This window comes from Nerophis lumbriciformis, linkage group LG17 (genome assembly GCF_033978685.3).
Source record: "Nerophis lumbriciformis linkage group LG17, RoL_Nlum_v2.1, whole genome shotgun sequence".
NCBI classification, from domain to species: domain Eukaryota; kingdom Metazoa; phylum Chordata; class Actinopteri; order Syngnathiformes; family Syngnathidae; genus Nerophis; species Nerophis lumbriciformis.
In genome coordinates this window covers 5,783,734-5,796,853 of record NC_084564.2, presented here as the reverse complement: position 1 = coordinate 5,796,853, position 13,120 = coordinate 5,783,734, and the positions used below count along the sequence as shown (strand labels likewise).

Below are 13,120 nucleotides of genomic sequence, written 5' to 3'. Positions count from 1 at the left end.
GTCACTCGTGACGTGACGAGTTTGACTCGGCGGAAATTCTAGACATGCGCTAATAAAAATAATATTTTGCGGAACGAGTTTGACCCGGCGGTAATGCTAAGCATGCGCTAATTATTTTGCGAAACAAGTTTGACCCGGCGGTAATTCTAGGCAGGCGCATACTATATACCCGGCGGCAATTCAAGGAAATACGGTATATCAATAAACACTGATTGATTGATTGATTGATTGATATCCAACGACTTTTTACTGTCAACTTAGTTTTATTTTTTAATGATTTCTGCTGGTTGTGTGCCTCCAGATTTTTTCAACGCAAAAAATGTGCCTTGGCTCTAAAAAGGCTGAAAAACACTGTCTTAGTTGATGTACAAGTTATACCCGTAAATCTTTTATTTCAACAGTTGCAATTGTAGTGCTATTTTAGTCCACGTTAGGGCACAGTTTCAGTGGCACAAAATAGTAGGCCCAAGAAAAGGAAAAACATAGTAAATATCAGTGGTGTGCTGTCAGGGCCAGCAAGGCCTTCTCTGCTGGCCTAACATAACCACAAATCATGATCATCATTAGAGATAAAAGTATTTTTTTATTTGCTTTCCCTAAATATCTAAAAGTATTGATTCTCTTCATGTCATATTATGCTCCTTCCAGTGCTGTTGTTTGTGTCATGTCTGTGTGATCATGTTTTGTTTTAGTCATGTTCGGTTTTGTTTTTGGACTTTTTGTGCACTTTTGTTGTTTTGTCACCATAGCAACCATTAGTTTTCACCTGTCACGTCACGCACCTGTTTCACGTTTTGAGTCACGCACCTGCTTTCACTAATCATGTCTATAGTATTTAAGTTCATTGTTTTCAGTTTGTCGTTCTGGCGACATCCCGCATTCATACCCCTGTCACACTCTGTCTACCTCTGCGCACTTCATGCCATGTCCAAGTAAGTTTTTTCTATTAATGCCACAGTTAGTGTTTTTGTTTAATTGTTCACAGTTTTTTGCCCACGTGCAAGTCTTTTTGTTTCGTTAGTCAAGTTTGTACATCCGCCTTGAGCGCGCTTTTTGTTCCTTTGAGTGTTATAAATAAATATGTATTTACCTTCACGCCATGACCAGTCCAGCTTTACTTGCATCTCGGGAAAACAAACACACCATAGTCCTCGTCTTGACAGTTTTTAGCTTATAGGGTTAGTTAACCCTAACCCTAACCCTCCTTTAATGCGCCCTATAATGCGGTGCGCCTAATATATGAAAAAAGATCAAAAATAGACCATTCATCGGCAGTACGCCTTATAATCTGGTGCGCCCTATGGTCCGGATAATACGGTACTAATCCAATGTACTGCAAAATAAGGGACTCAAAAACTGATGAAAATATTACAATTACGCAGTGCTAAAATACATAAATGTTAACTAAATTAGTAATAGATAATAATAATAATACTATATGTTTCTGTCAATTGGATTTAAGTTCGAATGAAAATACTTAACCATTTAGTCATAATTTTTGCGCCTAAGAAACTTCTCTATGGCCTTGTTCACACTGCAGGTCAATCTTGATTTTTCTGCCCCTTTGCGACCTGTATCAGATTTTTTCATGTCGGAGCAGAAAACAGGTGAAAATAATTAGTTTTAAGAACTCATAGGAAAGTTCTACCACTCCTGTCTCAACTGTAATCAGATCAGATCAGAAGAGTTTGTATTGCCATTGTTTGAGAACGGGTTCACAAACTAGGAATTTTACTTGGCGCAATCGTGCAACATAAAACACATATAACACAATAGAATGACATGAGCTGTAACTGAGCTATCAGAGCTTGTTATTGTTCATGTGCCTGATGGCTGAGGGGAAACAACTGTACATGGTAATTGGGATTTTTTTATATATTGTATATATTATATAAAAATATAATATAATATATGAGTATATATTATATACTCTATAAATAATATGTAAATATTACATATTTGTTATATTTTATATTGCTACTATGGTAAATTTTTAGTCTTCTATATACCTGCATTATCCTTCCCATCCATACCCTTTACATCCTTTGTAACTGAGCTACTGTGTGGAACAATTTCCCTTGTGGATCAATAAAGTTTGTCTAAGTCTAACTGCTCGCCCTCAGACGCGCTCTTCAAGCACACGTCGAAGCAAACTATCCTGTAAAACTGCAAGAGCCAAAATACTTGTCTTCTTCCTTCTTAATCTTCTATGCGCAATAATTCGGTTCAGAAAATGTTGACTTTTATTGCAGAAAACCTTTTGAAATTGCCACAAATGTGTCAGTACTGAGTGGAAGCCATCTTTACTTCCGTAAACACTGCAGTGCCTGCGACAGGTCAGCTTGCATTCACATTTGAAATTGCATTTTTTTTTTGTAATGTGAACAGCCACATAAAAAGATCGAATTTTTCTGCCGTACAAACCAGGCTTAAACCAACTTTGTCATCCGTCATATCAACAGAAGCCGCTCGCTCTGTCTCACCTGCACCAACACACGCACTCATGGCACTTAGCCAGTGCTGCGTTTATGGCCACACAAAAAGTCGGGACAACCCCAACGCCACACAATGTGTAAATGCCAGGTTGTAACACTCTGACTCTTCAATCAGATGTGTGCTTATTTTACTTACTTTTACCTATATTATTCATGAAATATTGTCACTAGATTTCATAAATGCTAATGAAAAGATGTATTTTACAGACAGAAAGTTACAGGAACTAAATGTAATCTCTGAAAGGGGTAACATTTACTAGCACATAGGTCATGAAAAACATGTTTTTTTGTTTTTGTCATTGTAAGAGGGCAAAATCACTTATATCAGAAAATTATTTTAATAAAACATTTAAATTGTTATGATGTCGGGTTTGGGACAGGTGTGACGCTGGTGTGGCCACAGTGTGCACGTCTGATGTTGCTCACATGTGCTCCACTGAATGCTCAGGGAGTTTGTGCGTTTGCTCACACACATGAAAAATTAGTGAAGTGAAGTGAATTACATTTATATAGCGCTTTTTCTCTAGTGACTCAAAGCGCTTTACATAGTGAAATCCAATATCTAAGTTACATTTAAACCAGTGTGGGTAGCACTGGGAGCAGGTGGGTAAAGTGTCTTGCCCAAGGACACAACGGACTAGGATGGCGGAAGCGGGGATCGAACCTGCAACCCTCAAGTTACTGGCACGGCCGCTCTACCAACCGAGCTATACCGCCCCAAAAATTAGAAGGAACATTTCTCTCAGGTAATAAAACACACTGGTCAATCCCAAGTTCTTTTGGATGACATATATGTTCAGTAAGAAGGACCACCGAGACAGAATAGCACTTGACCAAGTTTTACCAAAGCTTTAGGAGACCAACGCGACAATAGCATCAGCAAGAAGAGGTCTAAATCTAAACAAAAAGAGTCAGCTTATGTAGCGCGAAAACAGCCCCTCTCGCCCAGAAAGGAGCACAGCTCAGGCCTTCAAAACCGATAACAACTTGCCAAAACAGCTCTGTGAGCCGACCAACAGGAGCCCTTAAAACAAAACAAAGAGTTTACTAGCACACACTACATAGGAAAATACTAGCTGATTTAAACATGACTATGGATCAGTGACGTGCGGTGAGGTTGATGGCTGGTGAGGCACTGACTTTATCACGGTCAGATTTACAAACATATGAACCCTAAAAAGTATCTTATTCACCATTTGATTGGCAGCAGTTAACTGGTTATGTTTAAAAGCTCATACCAGCATTCTTCCCTGCTTGGCACTCAGCATCAAAGGTTGGAATTGGGGGTTAAATCACCAACAATTATTCCCGGGCGCGGCGCCGCTGCTGCCCACTGCTCCCCTCACCTCCCAGGGGGTGATCAAGGGATGGGTCAAATGCAGAGGACACATTTCATTACACCTAGTGTGTGTGTGTGTTGTGGTTACTGAGGGGAGGTGACGGCAAACAGACACCAGGGGGAAGTATATACAATTATTTATTATATATATATATAGTCAACATATATATATATATATATATATAAATAATAATAAACAATACTACTAAACTAAGGAAATGGAGTGTGAACTAGAATACAAGAGTGTGTGGTGTAAGACTATGTGTGTAGTTAACTGAAGTGAGTGTTACCAACGTGTTGAACGAGATACGAGGAAGTCCATGTGGCAGGCAGGTTATCCGGGGCGAGAGAGAGGCGTCGGAATCCAGGGGCGAGCGAGAGGTCGAGAAACGAAGGAGGTAGTCAAGAGTCCAGAGGGAGATCCAGGGAAAAGTGAAACGCACAAATCACTTTCCAGGCGACGGAGGGTACTGCGGGGACACGGGAGAACAAACAAGGATGTCAGACACGAGGGAAAACACGCAGAGAGAGAGATCATAAGCCTTACGGTACACCATGAGAAAACTAAGTTCCCGCGCCGATCCTTGGGTCCACTGGTCCTTTATTGAGCTTGCCCTCATCAGACCCAGGAGTGTAGATTGCCGGTGAGTGATTGCAGCTGGTGGCTGCTGCAGGGCGGGGACGCGTGCGGCGCGTCCCTGGATGTGCGCACCCGTGGGCGTGTCCCGAGGTGCGCACAGACGGATGAGCGGCGTTGGCAGGAGCCTGAACCGTAACAGTGTGACAATCATTGGTACTTTAACTTAACTTTAACTTTACACATACAAACTGTAGCACACAAAAAAGCACATTTAATATAAAAAAACGTTATTATGGTCTTACCTTTACTTATAAGTGCGGGAACAGTGGTGTTCGTGTTGGAGGAGTTGTGAATGAATGAAATATGAAATCCGTGCTGCAGTCTGCAGGTGTACCTAATGTTGTGTCCCTGCAGTCGTTCACGGCTCCTCCGGCGCGAGCATTGTTGTTTTTGCACTTTTTGGCTTCTTGTTAAGTGACTTTTTTTGGGTGGATTCGGTCTTGCACGTGGAGGGTTTGGGTGTGGGCTTTGGTTGGTGTGGCGCTCCCCGTCGGGGGGCGCAGTCTGCGGCGGAGGTGCGTTAACCGGCACCAGGAGGCGGGATTACGCGAGCCTCACACAGTGCGTCTTCGCAGCAGTTTTATGATTGCTCAGCACAATAAATATGTTACACACATACAGTTGTTGACAAAATACACTGTACATTATATACCTCAGCTAACTAAACTATGGAAATGTATAATATAATTCATATAGCAATACGGTCTCACTGCACAGCAGGCCAGCAGTTAGCCGAGTCCGCAATCCATGTTGAGGCACTGAGTGACGTGCCTCAACTGGCACCGTCTCTTCTCAGTATTTGAACGGCAAATGTGAAAATTCAGCGATTTTGAATAAAAATAATCTAAAACTGGTGAAGTTAAATGGGAAATAACTTTATAGTATAATCACTGGATACATATAACAATTTAATAATTTTTTTTTCTTTTTACATTTTTTTTCTTTCCATGATGGCAGGTGAGGCCCTGTCTCACCTGCCTCTAGTGACCGCACGTCACTGCTATGGATTGAAAAAGAACACTTAAAAATATCTCCTTCTCACATTAGTTTTAAAGGATATGTATGTATAATCAACGTTGTATCAATGTCTTATACCTGCGGGGATGCTTCAATCAATCAATCAACCAATGTTTATTTATATAGCCCTAAATCACAAGTGTCTCAAAGGGCTGCTGCACAAGCCACAACGACATCCTCGGTACAGAGCCCACATAAGGGCAAGGAAAAACTCACCCCAGTGGGACGTCGATGCTTATAGCTTTGTGGAATCCAGTACACAAAGTAAGGGTCACGAAGATGTGCTCGTATGAGTTTTAGTCTGGAAGAATTAGAACAGCATGTCCAACGTCAATAACCTCTGACATAAATTCCCTCAAGACAACATCCAAACATTTTGAAAGTTAATGGCCTCAAGGTAGCGCCTTAAGATTTGTCCTTGCTTCTGTCTGGCAGAGCACCGTCGACAAGCTCATTAAGAAGACCAACTTGGCGCTGGTCATCGGCACGCACTCCTGGAGGGAGCAGTTTGTGGAGGCGGTCACTGTAAGCGCAGGTAAGCAAAATATGTTTTATTGTACATTTGCCTCACATGAAGGGTTACCAACTCTCTGAGAAAGGTATGCACAGGGCTGGCAAACCCGATTGTCTTCACCTCTACTGGCGTGGGGAATCATTCTTTCAATTATTTGGATGCATGTTCGTCAATATGAATGAATGGAATTGTTTTTAAGTTTAAGTTTTAAATTGCAGTGGGACCTCGATTGACCAACTCAACCGGTTCTTGAACAGGGTTCATAAATCGAAAAGGTCATATAGTGAAGCACATTTCTACATAAGAACCATTGTAGATGAATGAATGATGAATAATGGTTTCCAACATTGACAAAAGTCCCTTTTTAGTTAAAGTACCAGGAGAGTGGGAAAACAAGTTGCCTCTATATTTATCATATACATCTGATTTATGACACCAAAATACTTCCAAAGTATGTGAATAAATAGAAATGATTAAAATAGTATAAATCTCACAGAGATTCCCGAGCCATCTTGAGAGATAATGAGCAAGCCAGTCACGTGATCCGTGATGTAATCAATCAATCAATCAATCAATGTTTATTTATACAGCCCTAAATCACAAGTGTCTCAAAGGGCTGCACAAGCCACAACGACATCCTCGGTATAGCCCACATAAGGGCAAGGAAAAACTCACCCCAGTGGGACGTCGATGTGAATGACTATGAGAAACCTTGGAGAGGACCGCATATGTGGGTAACCCCCCCCCTCTAGGGAGACCGAATGCAATGGATGTCGAGTGGGTCTGACATAATATTGTGAGAGTCCAGTCCATAGTGGATCCAGCATAACAGTAAGAGTCCAGTCCACAGTGGGGTCAGCAGGAAACCATCCCGAGCGGAGACGGGTCAGCAGCGCAGAGATGTTCCCAACCGATATACAGGCGAGCGGTCCACCCCGGGTCCCGACCCCGGACAGCCAGCACCCCATCCATGGCCACCGGATCTGTGTGTCTCCCCTTCCACAAGGGATAGGGGGGAGCAGAGGAGAAAAGAAAAGAAACGGCAGATCAACTGGTCTAAAAAAGGGGGGCTATTCAAAGGCTAGAGTATACAAATGAGTTTTGAGATGGGACTTAAATGTTTCTACTGAGGTAGCATCTCTAACTGTTACCGGGAGGGCATTCCATAGTACTGGAGCCCGAATAGAAAACGCTCTACAGCCCGCAGACTTTTTTTGGGCTCTGGGAATCACTAATAAGCCGGAGTTCTTTGAACGCAGATTTCTTGCCGGGACATATGGTACAATACAATCGGCAAGATAGGCTGGAGCTAGACCGTGTAGTATTTTATACGTAAGTAGTAACACCTTAAAGTCGCATCTTAAGTGCACAGGAAGCCAGTGCAGGTGAGCCAGTATAGGCGTAATATGATCAAACTTTCTTGTTCTTGTCAAAAGTCTAGCAGCCGCATTTTGTACCAACTGTAATCTTTTAATGCTAGACATAGGGAGACCCGAAAATAATACGTTACAGTAATCGAGACGAGACGTAACGAACGCATGAATAATGATCTCAGCGTCGCTAGTGGACAAAATGGAACGAATTTTAGCGATAGTACGGAGATGAAAGAAGGCCGTTTTAGTAACACTCTTAATGTGTGACTCAAAGGAGAGAGTTGGGTCGAAGATAATACCCAGATTCTTTACTGAGTCGCTTTGTGTAATTGTTTGGTTGTCAAATGTTAAGGTGGTATTATCAAATAAATGTCGGTGTTTAGCAGGACCGATCATCAGCATTTCCGTTTTCTTAGTGTTGAGTTGCAAGAAGTTAGCGATGATCGATATTAAAGTGACTCACTCCTTAGCGATGATCGATATTAAAGTGACTCACTTGATGGACGGGGACGTTTCCTGTTTTGATTGATTGATTGATTGAAACTTGTATTAGTAGATTGCACAGTGAAGTGCATATTCCGTACAATTGACCACTAAATAGTAACACCCCAATAAGTTTTTCAACTTGTCAGGGTCCACTTAAATTGATTCATGATACAGATATATACTATCAAATATATACTATCAGCATTATACAGTCATCACACAAGATAATCATCAGAGTATATACATTGAATTATTTACATTATTTACAATCCGGGGTGTGGGATATGGAGGGGGGGGGGGGTTAGGTTTGGTTGGTATCAACACTTCAGTCATCAACAATCAGCATCAACAATTGCATCATCAGAGAAATGGAAATTGAAACAGTTGTAGGTCTGACTTGGTAGGATATGTACAGCAAGTAGTGGACATAGAGAGAGAGAGATCAGAAAGTGTAAGAAAAAGTGTCTACATTTGATTGATTGATTGTTTACATTTGATTAAGCCGCCCTGGGTTATAAGCCGCGCCTTCAATGAACGGCATATTTCAAAACTTTGTCCACCTATAAGCCGCCCCGTGTTATAAGCCGCATCTAACTGCGCTAAAAAAATGTCAAAAAAACAGTCAGATAGGTCAGTCAAACTTTAATAATATATTAAAAACCAGCGTGATGTGGGCGCGCATGGAGTCGTATATCAACATGGACGGAGCTGCGTGAAAAAAGCCACCCGGCCTCTTCGCGTAAACTTCCCTTAACCACTCGCTCATCTTTTCTTCATCCATCCATGCCTTCGAGTTAGCTTTTATGATGACGCCGGCTGGAAAGGTCTCTTTTGGCAAGGTCTTCCTTTTGAATATCACCATGGGTGGAAGTTTCTGGCCATTAGCATGGCAAGCTAGAACCACAGTGAAGGACGACTTCTCATTCCCTGTGGTGCGAATATTCACCGTACGTGCTCCCGTTGTATCCACAGTGCGGTTCACAGGAATATCAAAAGTCAGTGGAACCTCGTCCATGTTGATAATGTTCTCTGGCCGGATCTTTTTTTCAGCTATCTTGTTTTTACAATATGCACGGAAAGTAGCCAGCTTTTCTTGAAAGTCTTTAGGCAGTTGCTGTGAAATAGTAGTCCGTGTGCGGATGGAGAGATTGCGTCTTTTCATGAACCGGAAACCTGTCGCTTAGTAGGAGCCATTTTGTGGTCTTTACAGATGTAAACACACAAAGGAAATGAAACGTAATATCCGCGCGCTTCTTCTTCTTCTACGCGGGCGGGTGGTTGCTTACAGTAGAAGAAGAAGCGCTTCCTGTTCTATGGGGGCGGGTGCTTACCTTGGCGGTTGCTTGCGCAGAAGAAGAAGCACTTCCTCTTCTACGGGGAAAAAAGATGGCGGCTGTTTACCGTAGTTGCGAGACCTAAACTTTATGAAAATGAATCTTAATATTAATCCATATATAAAGCGCACCGGGTTAAAAGCCGCACTGTCAGCTTTTGAGTAAATTTGTGGTTTTTAGGTGCGGCTAATAGTGCGGAAAATACGGTATGTGGAAGGGAGGGTGTTAGTTTAGGGTTGTAGTTGCCTGGAGGTGTTCTTTTAGTGCGGTTTTGAAGGAGGATAGAGATGCCCTTTCTTTTACACCTGTTGGGAGTGCATTCCATATTGATGTGGCATAGAAAGAGAATGAGTTAAGACCTTTGTTTAGAGATAAATGCGTTAAAATGTAATACCGGAAATTATCAGTATCGGTATCGGGGTTTTTTTTTAAATTTATTTTATTTTATTTTATTTTATTATTTTTTTATTAAATCAACATAAAAAACACAAGATACACTTACAATTAGTGCACCAACTCAAAAAACCTCATTCACACAAAAGGGTTGTTTCTTTCTGTTATTAATATTGTGGTTCCTACATTATATATCAATATATATCAATACAGTCTGCAAGGGATACAGTCCGTAAGCACACATGATTGTGCGTGCTGCTGGTCCACTAATAGTACTAACCTTTAACAGTTAATTTTACCCATTTTCATTAATTACTAGTTTCTATGTAACTGTTTTTATATTGTTTTACTTTCTTTTTTATTCAAGAAAATGTTTTTAATTTATTTATCTTATTTTATTTTATTAATTTAAAAAAAAAAAAACTTATCTTCACCATACCTGGTTGTCCAAATTAGGCATAATAATGTGTTGATTCCACGACTGCATATATCGGTTGATATCGATATCGGTTGATATCGGTATCGGTAATTAAAGAGTTGGACAATATCGGATATCGGCAAAAAGCCATTATCGGACATCCCTACCTTTGTTAGTTCGTAATCTGGGTTTAACGTGGTTAGTGGGACGTTTCCTGTTGATTTTGGGTAAGCAATCTAGTTCGCTTTGGCATATTTTTCCAGAAAAGTCTGTTTTCATCACAATGAAAAAATTGCTGTCAATCTCTTCAATACGAGCAAGCACAAAATGGCTGCCAGCGGGACACAAAATGAATGAATGAAGCGAGACATGGTTTGCATACAGGCATATTTGCCCCAACCTGAGAGTTTGCAAATAGAGGGGTTTGTAAATTTAGGTTCCAATTAGGGATGTCCGATAATGGCTTTTTGCGGATATTCCGATATTGTCCAACTCTTTAATTACCGATACCGATATCAACCGATATATACAGTCGTGGAATTAACACATTATTATGCCTAATATGGACAACCAGGTACGGTGAAGATAAGGTCCTTTTTTTAAAACTTAATAAAATAAATAAAAAATTCTTGAATAAAAAGGAAAGTAAAACAATATAAAAACAGTTACATAGAAACTAGTAATTAATGAAAATGAGTCAAATTAACTGTTAAAGGTTAGTACTATTAGTGGACCAGCAGCACGCACAATCATGTGTGCTTACGGACTGTATTATGGCGTCACATTAGTGCCAAAAATCCGAGCGCATAAAAACTGTTATCGCGCGCTGATTCTCCACTTCGTGCGCGCGCGCGACACCCTTTTGCGCTCGCGTGGTGCCTTTCTGCGCGCGCGCGACGCCTTTCTGTGCGCGCGCCGTCTCGGTCTGTGCGCGCTCTGTGTACTCCTGGCATCTCTCCTCGCGCTGTCATATTTCTTTTTGGCACTTTGGGGGCGGGTATGTTTAGACGGCCCCTTCTTTCTGATTGGTCAGGCGAAAAACGCCTAAAAATGCTCAGAGCCAATCAGAAGTATAGCAGGGCGGGTCATCGTCAATATGTATCAAGATTTACGGAGGAAGAAGTGGATAAAAACATGTCGCGCGTTGATGAAGGTTATTTCATACCACATAAACACAATACAGGGCAATACAAAATGTGACCCAAATAAATAATAAGACAACAAACACCATAATCACATCTTTCAGCCAGAACTGGTCCACCAGCAATAACATCCAACCATAACATTATTTTATATTTTCACTTCTTCTTGAACATTTGTTTTCTAATTTATGGAATTTCTTTTGACTCAGCCATAAAATTAATGAAATAATCTTTGAATTTTGTTTTTAAAATGTTAAAAATAGCCTTTTAATAATGTATTCTGAAACAGTTTAAAATAATCAGAGAACTGACTAACACTGACCCTACACAACTATGTTGCACAATTAAGTCATTTTTTTTTTTAAAGCGAAAGAGGTAATTTCAACAGATATAGCATCCTATGTCATATCTACATGTAATAAGATTTGTAACAAGGCAAACCGTTTGTAAATTGGTTAAAGTTATGGTAATTTAATTAGTACATGTACCATTGACATCAATGTAATGATTGAGGCTAGATGTCCGAGGTAAGATGGCTACAACGTTGCTACGCTGGAGAATTATTGGTCATAATTGGTCAAAAATTTCTCAGAGCCAATCAGAAAGGAGGGGCCGTCTAAGCATAGTGCCAAAAAGAAACATGACAGCGCGAGGAGAGATGCCAGGAGTACACAGAGCGCGCACAGACCGAGACGGCGCGCGCGCAGAAAGGCACCGCGCGCGCGCAAAAAGGCACCACGCGCACGAAGTGGAGAATCAGCGCGGGATAACAGTTTTTATGCGCTCGGATTTTTGGCACTAATGTGACGCCATACTGTATCCCTTGCAGACTGTATTGATATATATTGATATATAATGTAGGAACCAGAATATTAATAACAGAAAGAAACAACCCTTTTGTGTGAATGAGTGTAAAATGGGGGGGGGGGGGGGGTTTTGGGTTGGTGCACTAATTGTAAGTCTATCTTGTGTTTTTTATGTTGATTTAATTTAAAAACTTTTTTTTTTAAAACGATAACGATAATAAAAAAACTGATACCGATAATTTCCGATATTACATTTTAACGCATTTATGGGACATCTCTAGTTCCAATGTAACATAATTAACAGAAATCGAAATGCTTTTCGAGTTCTGTTATTTCTCAGAGAGCGTAGACCTCCCATTAGTAAAAAGTCCTGAATCCAGACGGTGATCCGGATCACCCCCAAGCGTAATGACTTGTCCCTTACCCCATTCTGATATTTCCTTAACGTTTAATCAAAACGTGCCCATAACTTTTTGAGCTATCTATAGCGGAATGAAAGAAACAGAGTGACCCCTTTGTCACTGTGGGTCTTAGAGTGTGCCATTGTCTAGTCTGAAAAGGACAGCCACTATGGTCTTACTGGTTCTAATGGAACAGTTGATTTAACAAAAGAATGAAAGTACACAGTATATTGGCACTAATCAAACGAGTCTTGGCAGCAAACGTGGAGTGCCCGCTGATCAACTGTGCTGGCGAATTGCGATCTGCTGGAGTGAGCGAGCGAGTGAGAGAGAGAGAGAGAGAGAGAGAGAAACGGAGCGCTTCCGGCTCCACCTCTGAGCTTTATCAACCAGGCGCCAGTCTGCTGTCCAATCACCACCTGTCAAATAGTAAGGAGAAATAATCAGTAAAGGAGACACAGGTGAGGGCGTACTTGTGGTGTATGTAACACTCAGAGCCGGCCCAAGGCATAAGCGTACTAAGCGCTTGCTTAGGGCCCCGCGGCCACCAGGGGGCCCCCAAAAGCAATTAACAAAAAAATCTTATTTTAAATTTTTTGCATGTACGAGTCTGACTGATGATTTCTAAATGATCAAAGATATATTATTGTACAAAAACACAATTTTAGGTCAACAGAGTGCTGCTGCTGATCTAGGCTTAGTGATTCTTCCTGCCTCTCTTTAAATGTAAAGCTGCCTCTGCTGCACCTGTGACGTTTGCCG

At 41.1% G+C, this 13,120-nt stretch overlaps 1 protein-coding gene across 8 annotated transcripts in view; it reads left to right on the top strand.

Annotated features, from left to right (window-relative positions):
- The window catches only part of slc8a2b (solute carrier family 8 member 2b), a 344,572-nt gene that overhangs the window by 312,295 nt on the left and 19,157 nt on the right, over positions 1–13,120 (top strand). For 5 of the 8 annotated variants that reach the window (XM_061972297.1, XM_061972296.1, XM_061972299.1 and 2 more), the window contains 2 exons: positions 5,927–6,026; positions 12,617–12,787. In XM_061972297.1, coding sequence (XP_061828281.1) covers positions 5,927–6,026; positions 12,617–12,787 — 271 coding nt within the window. Of the gene's footprint in view, positions 1–5,926; positions 6,027–12,616; positions 12,820–13,120 lie in introns of all 8 variants that reach the window. The other 3 variants (XM_061972302.1, XM_061972298.1, XM_061972304.1) reach the window with 2 other exon arrangements.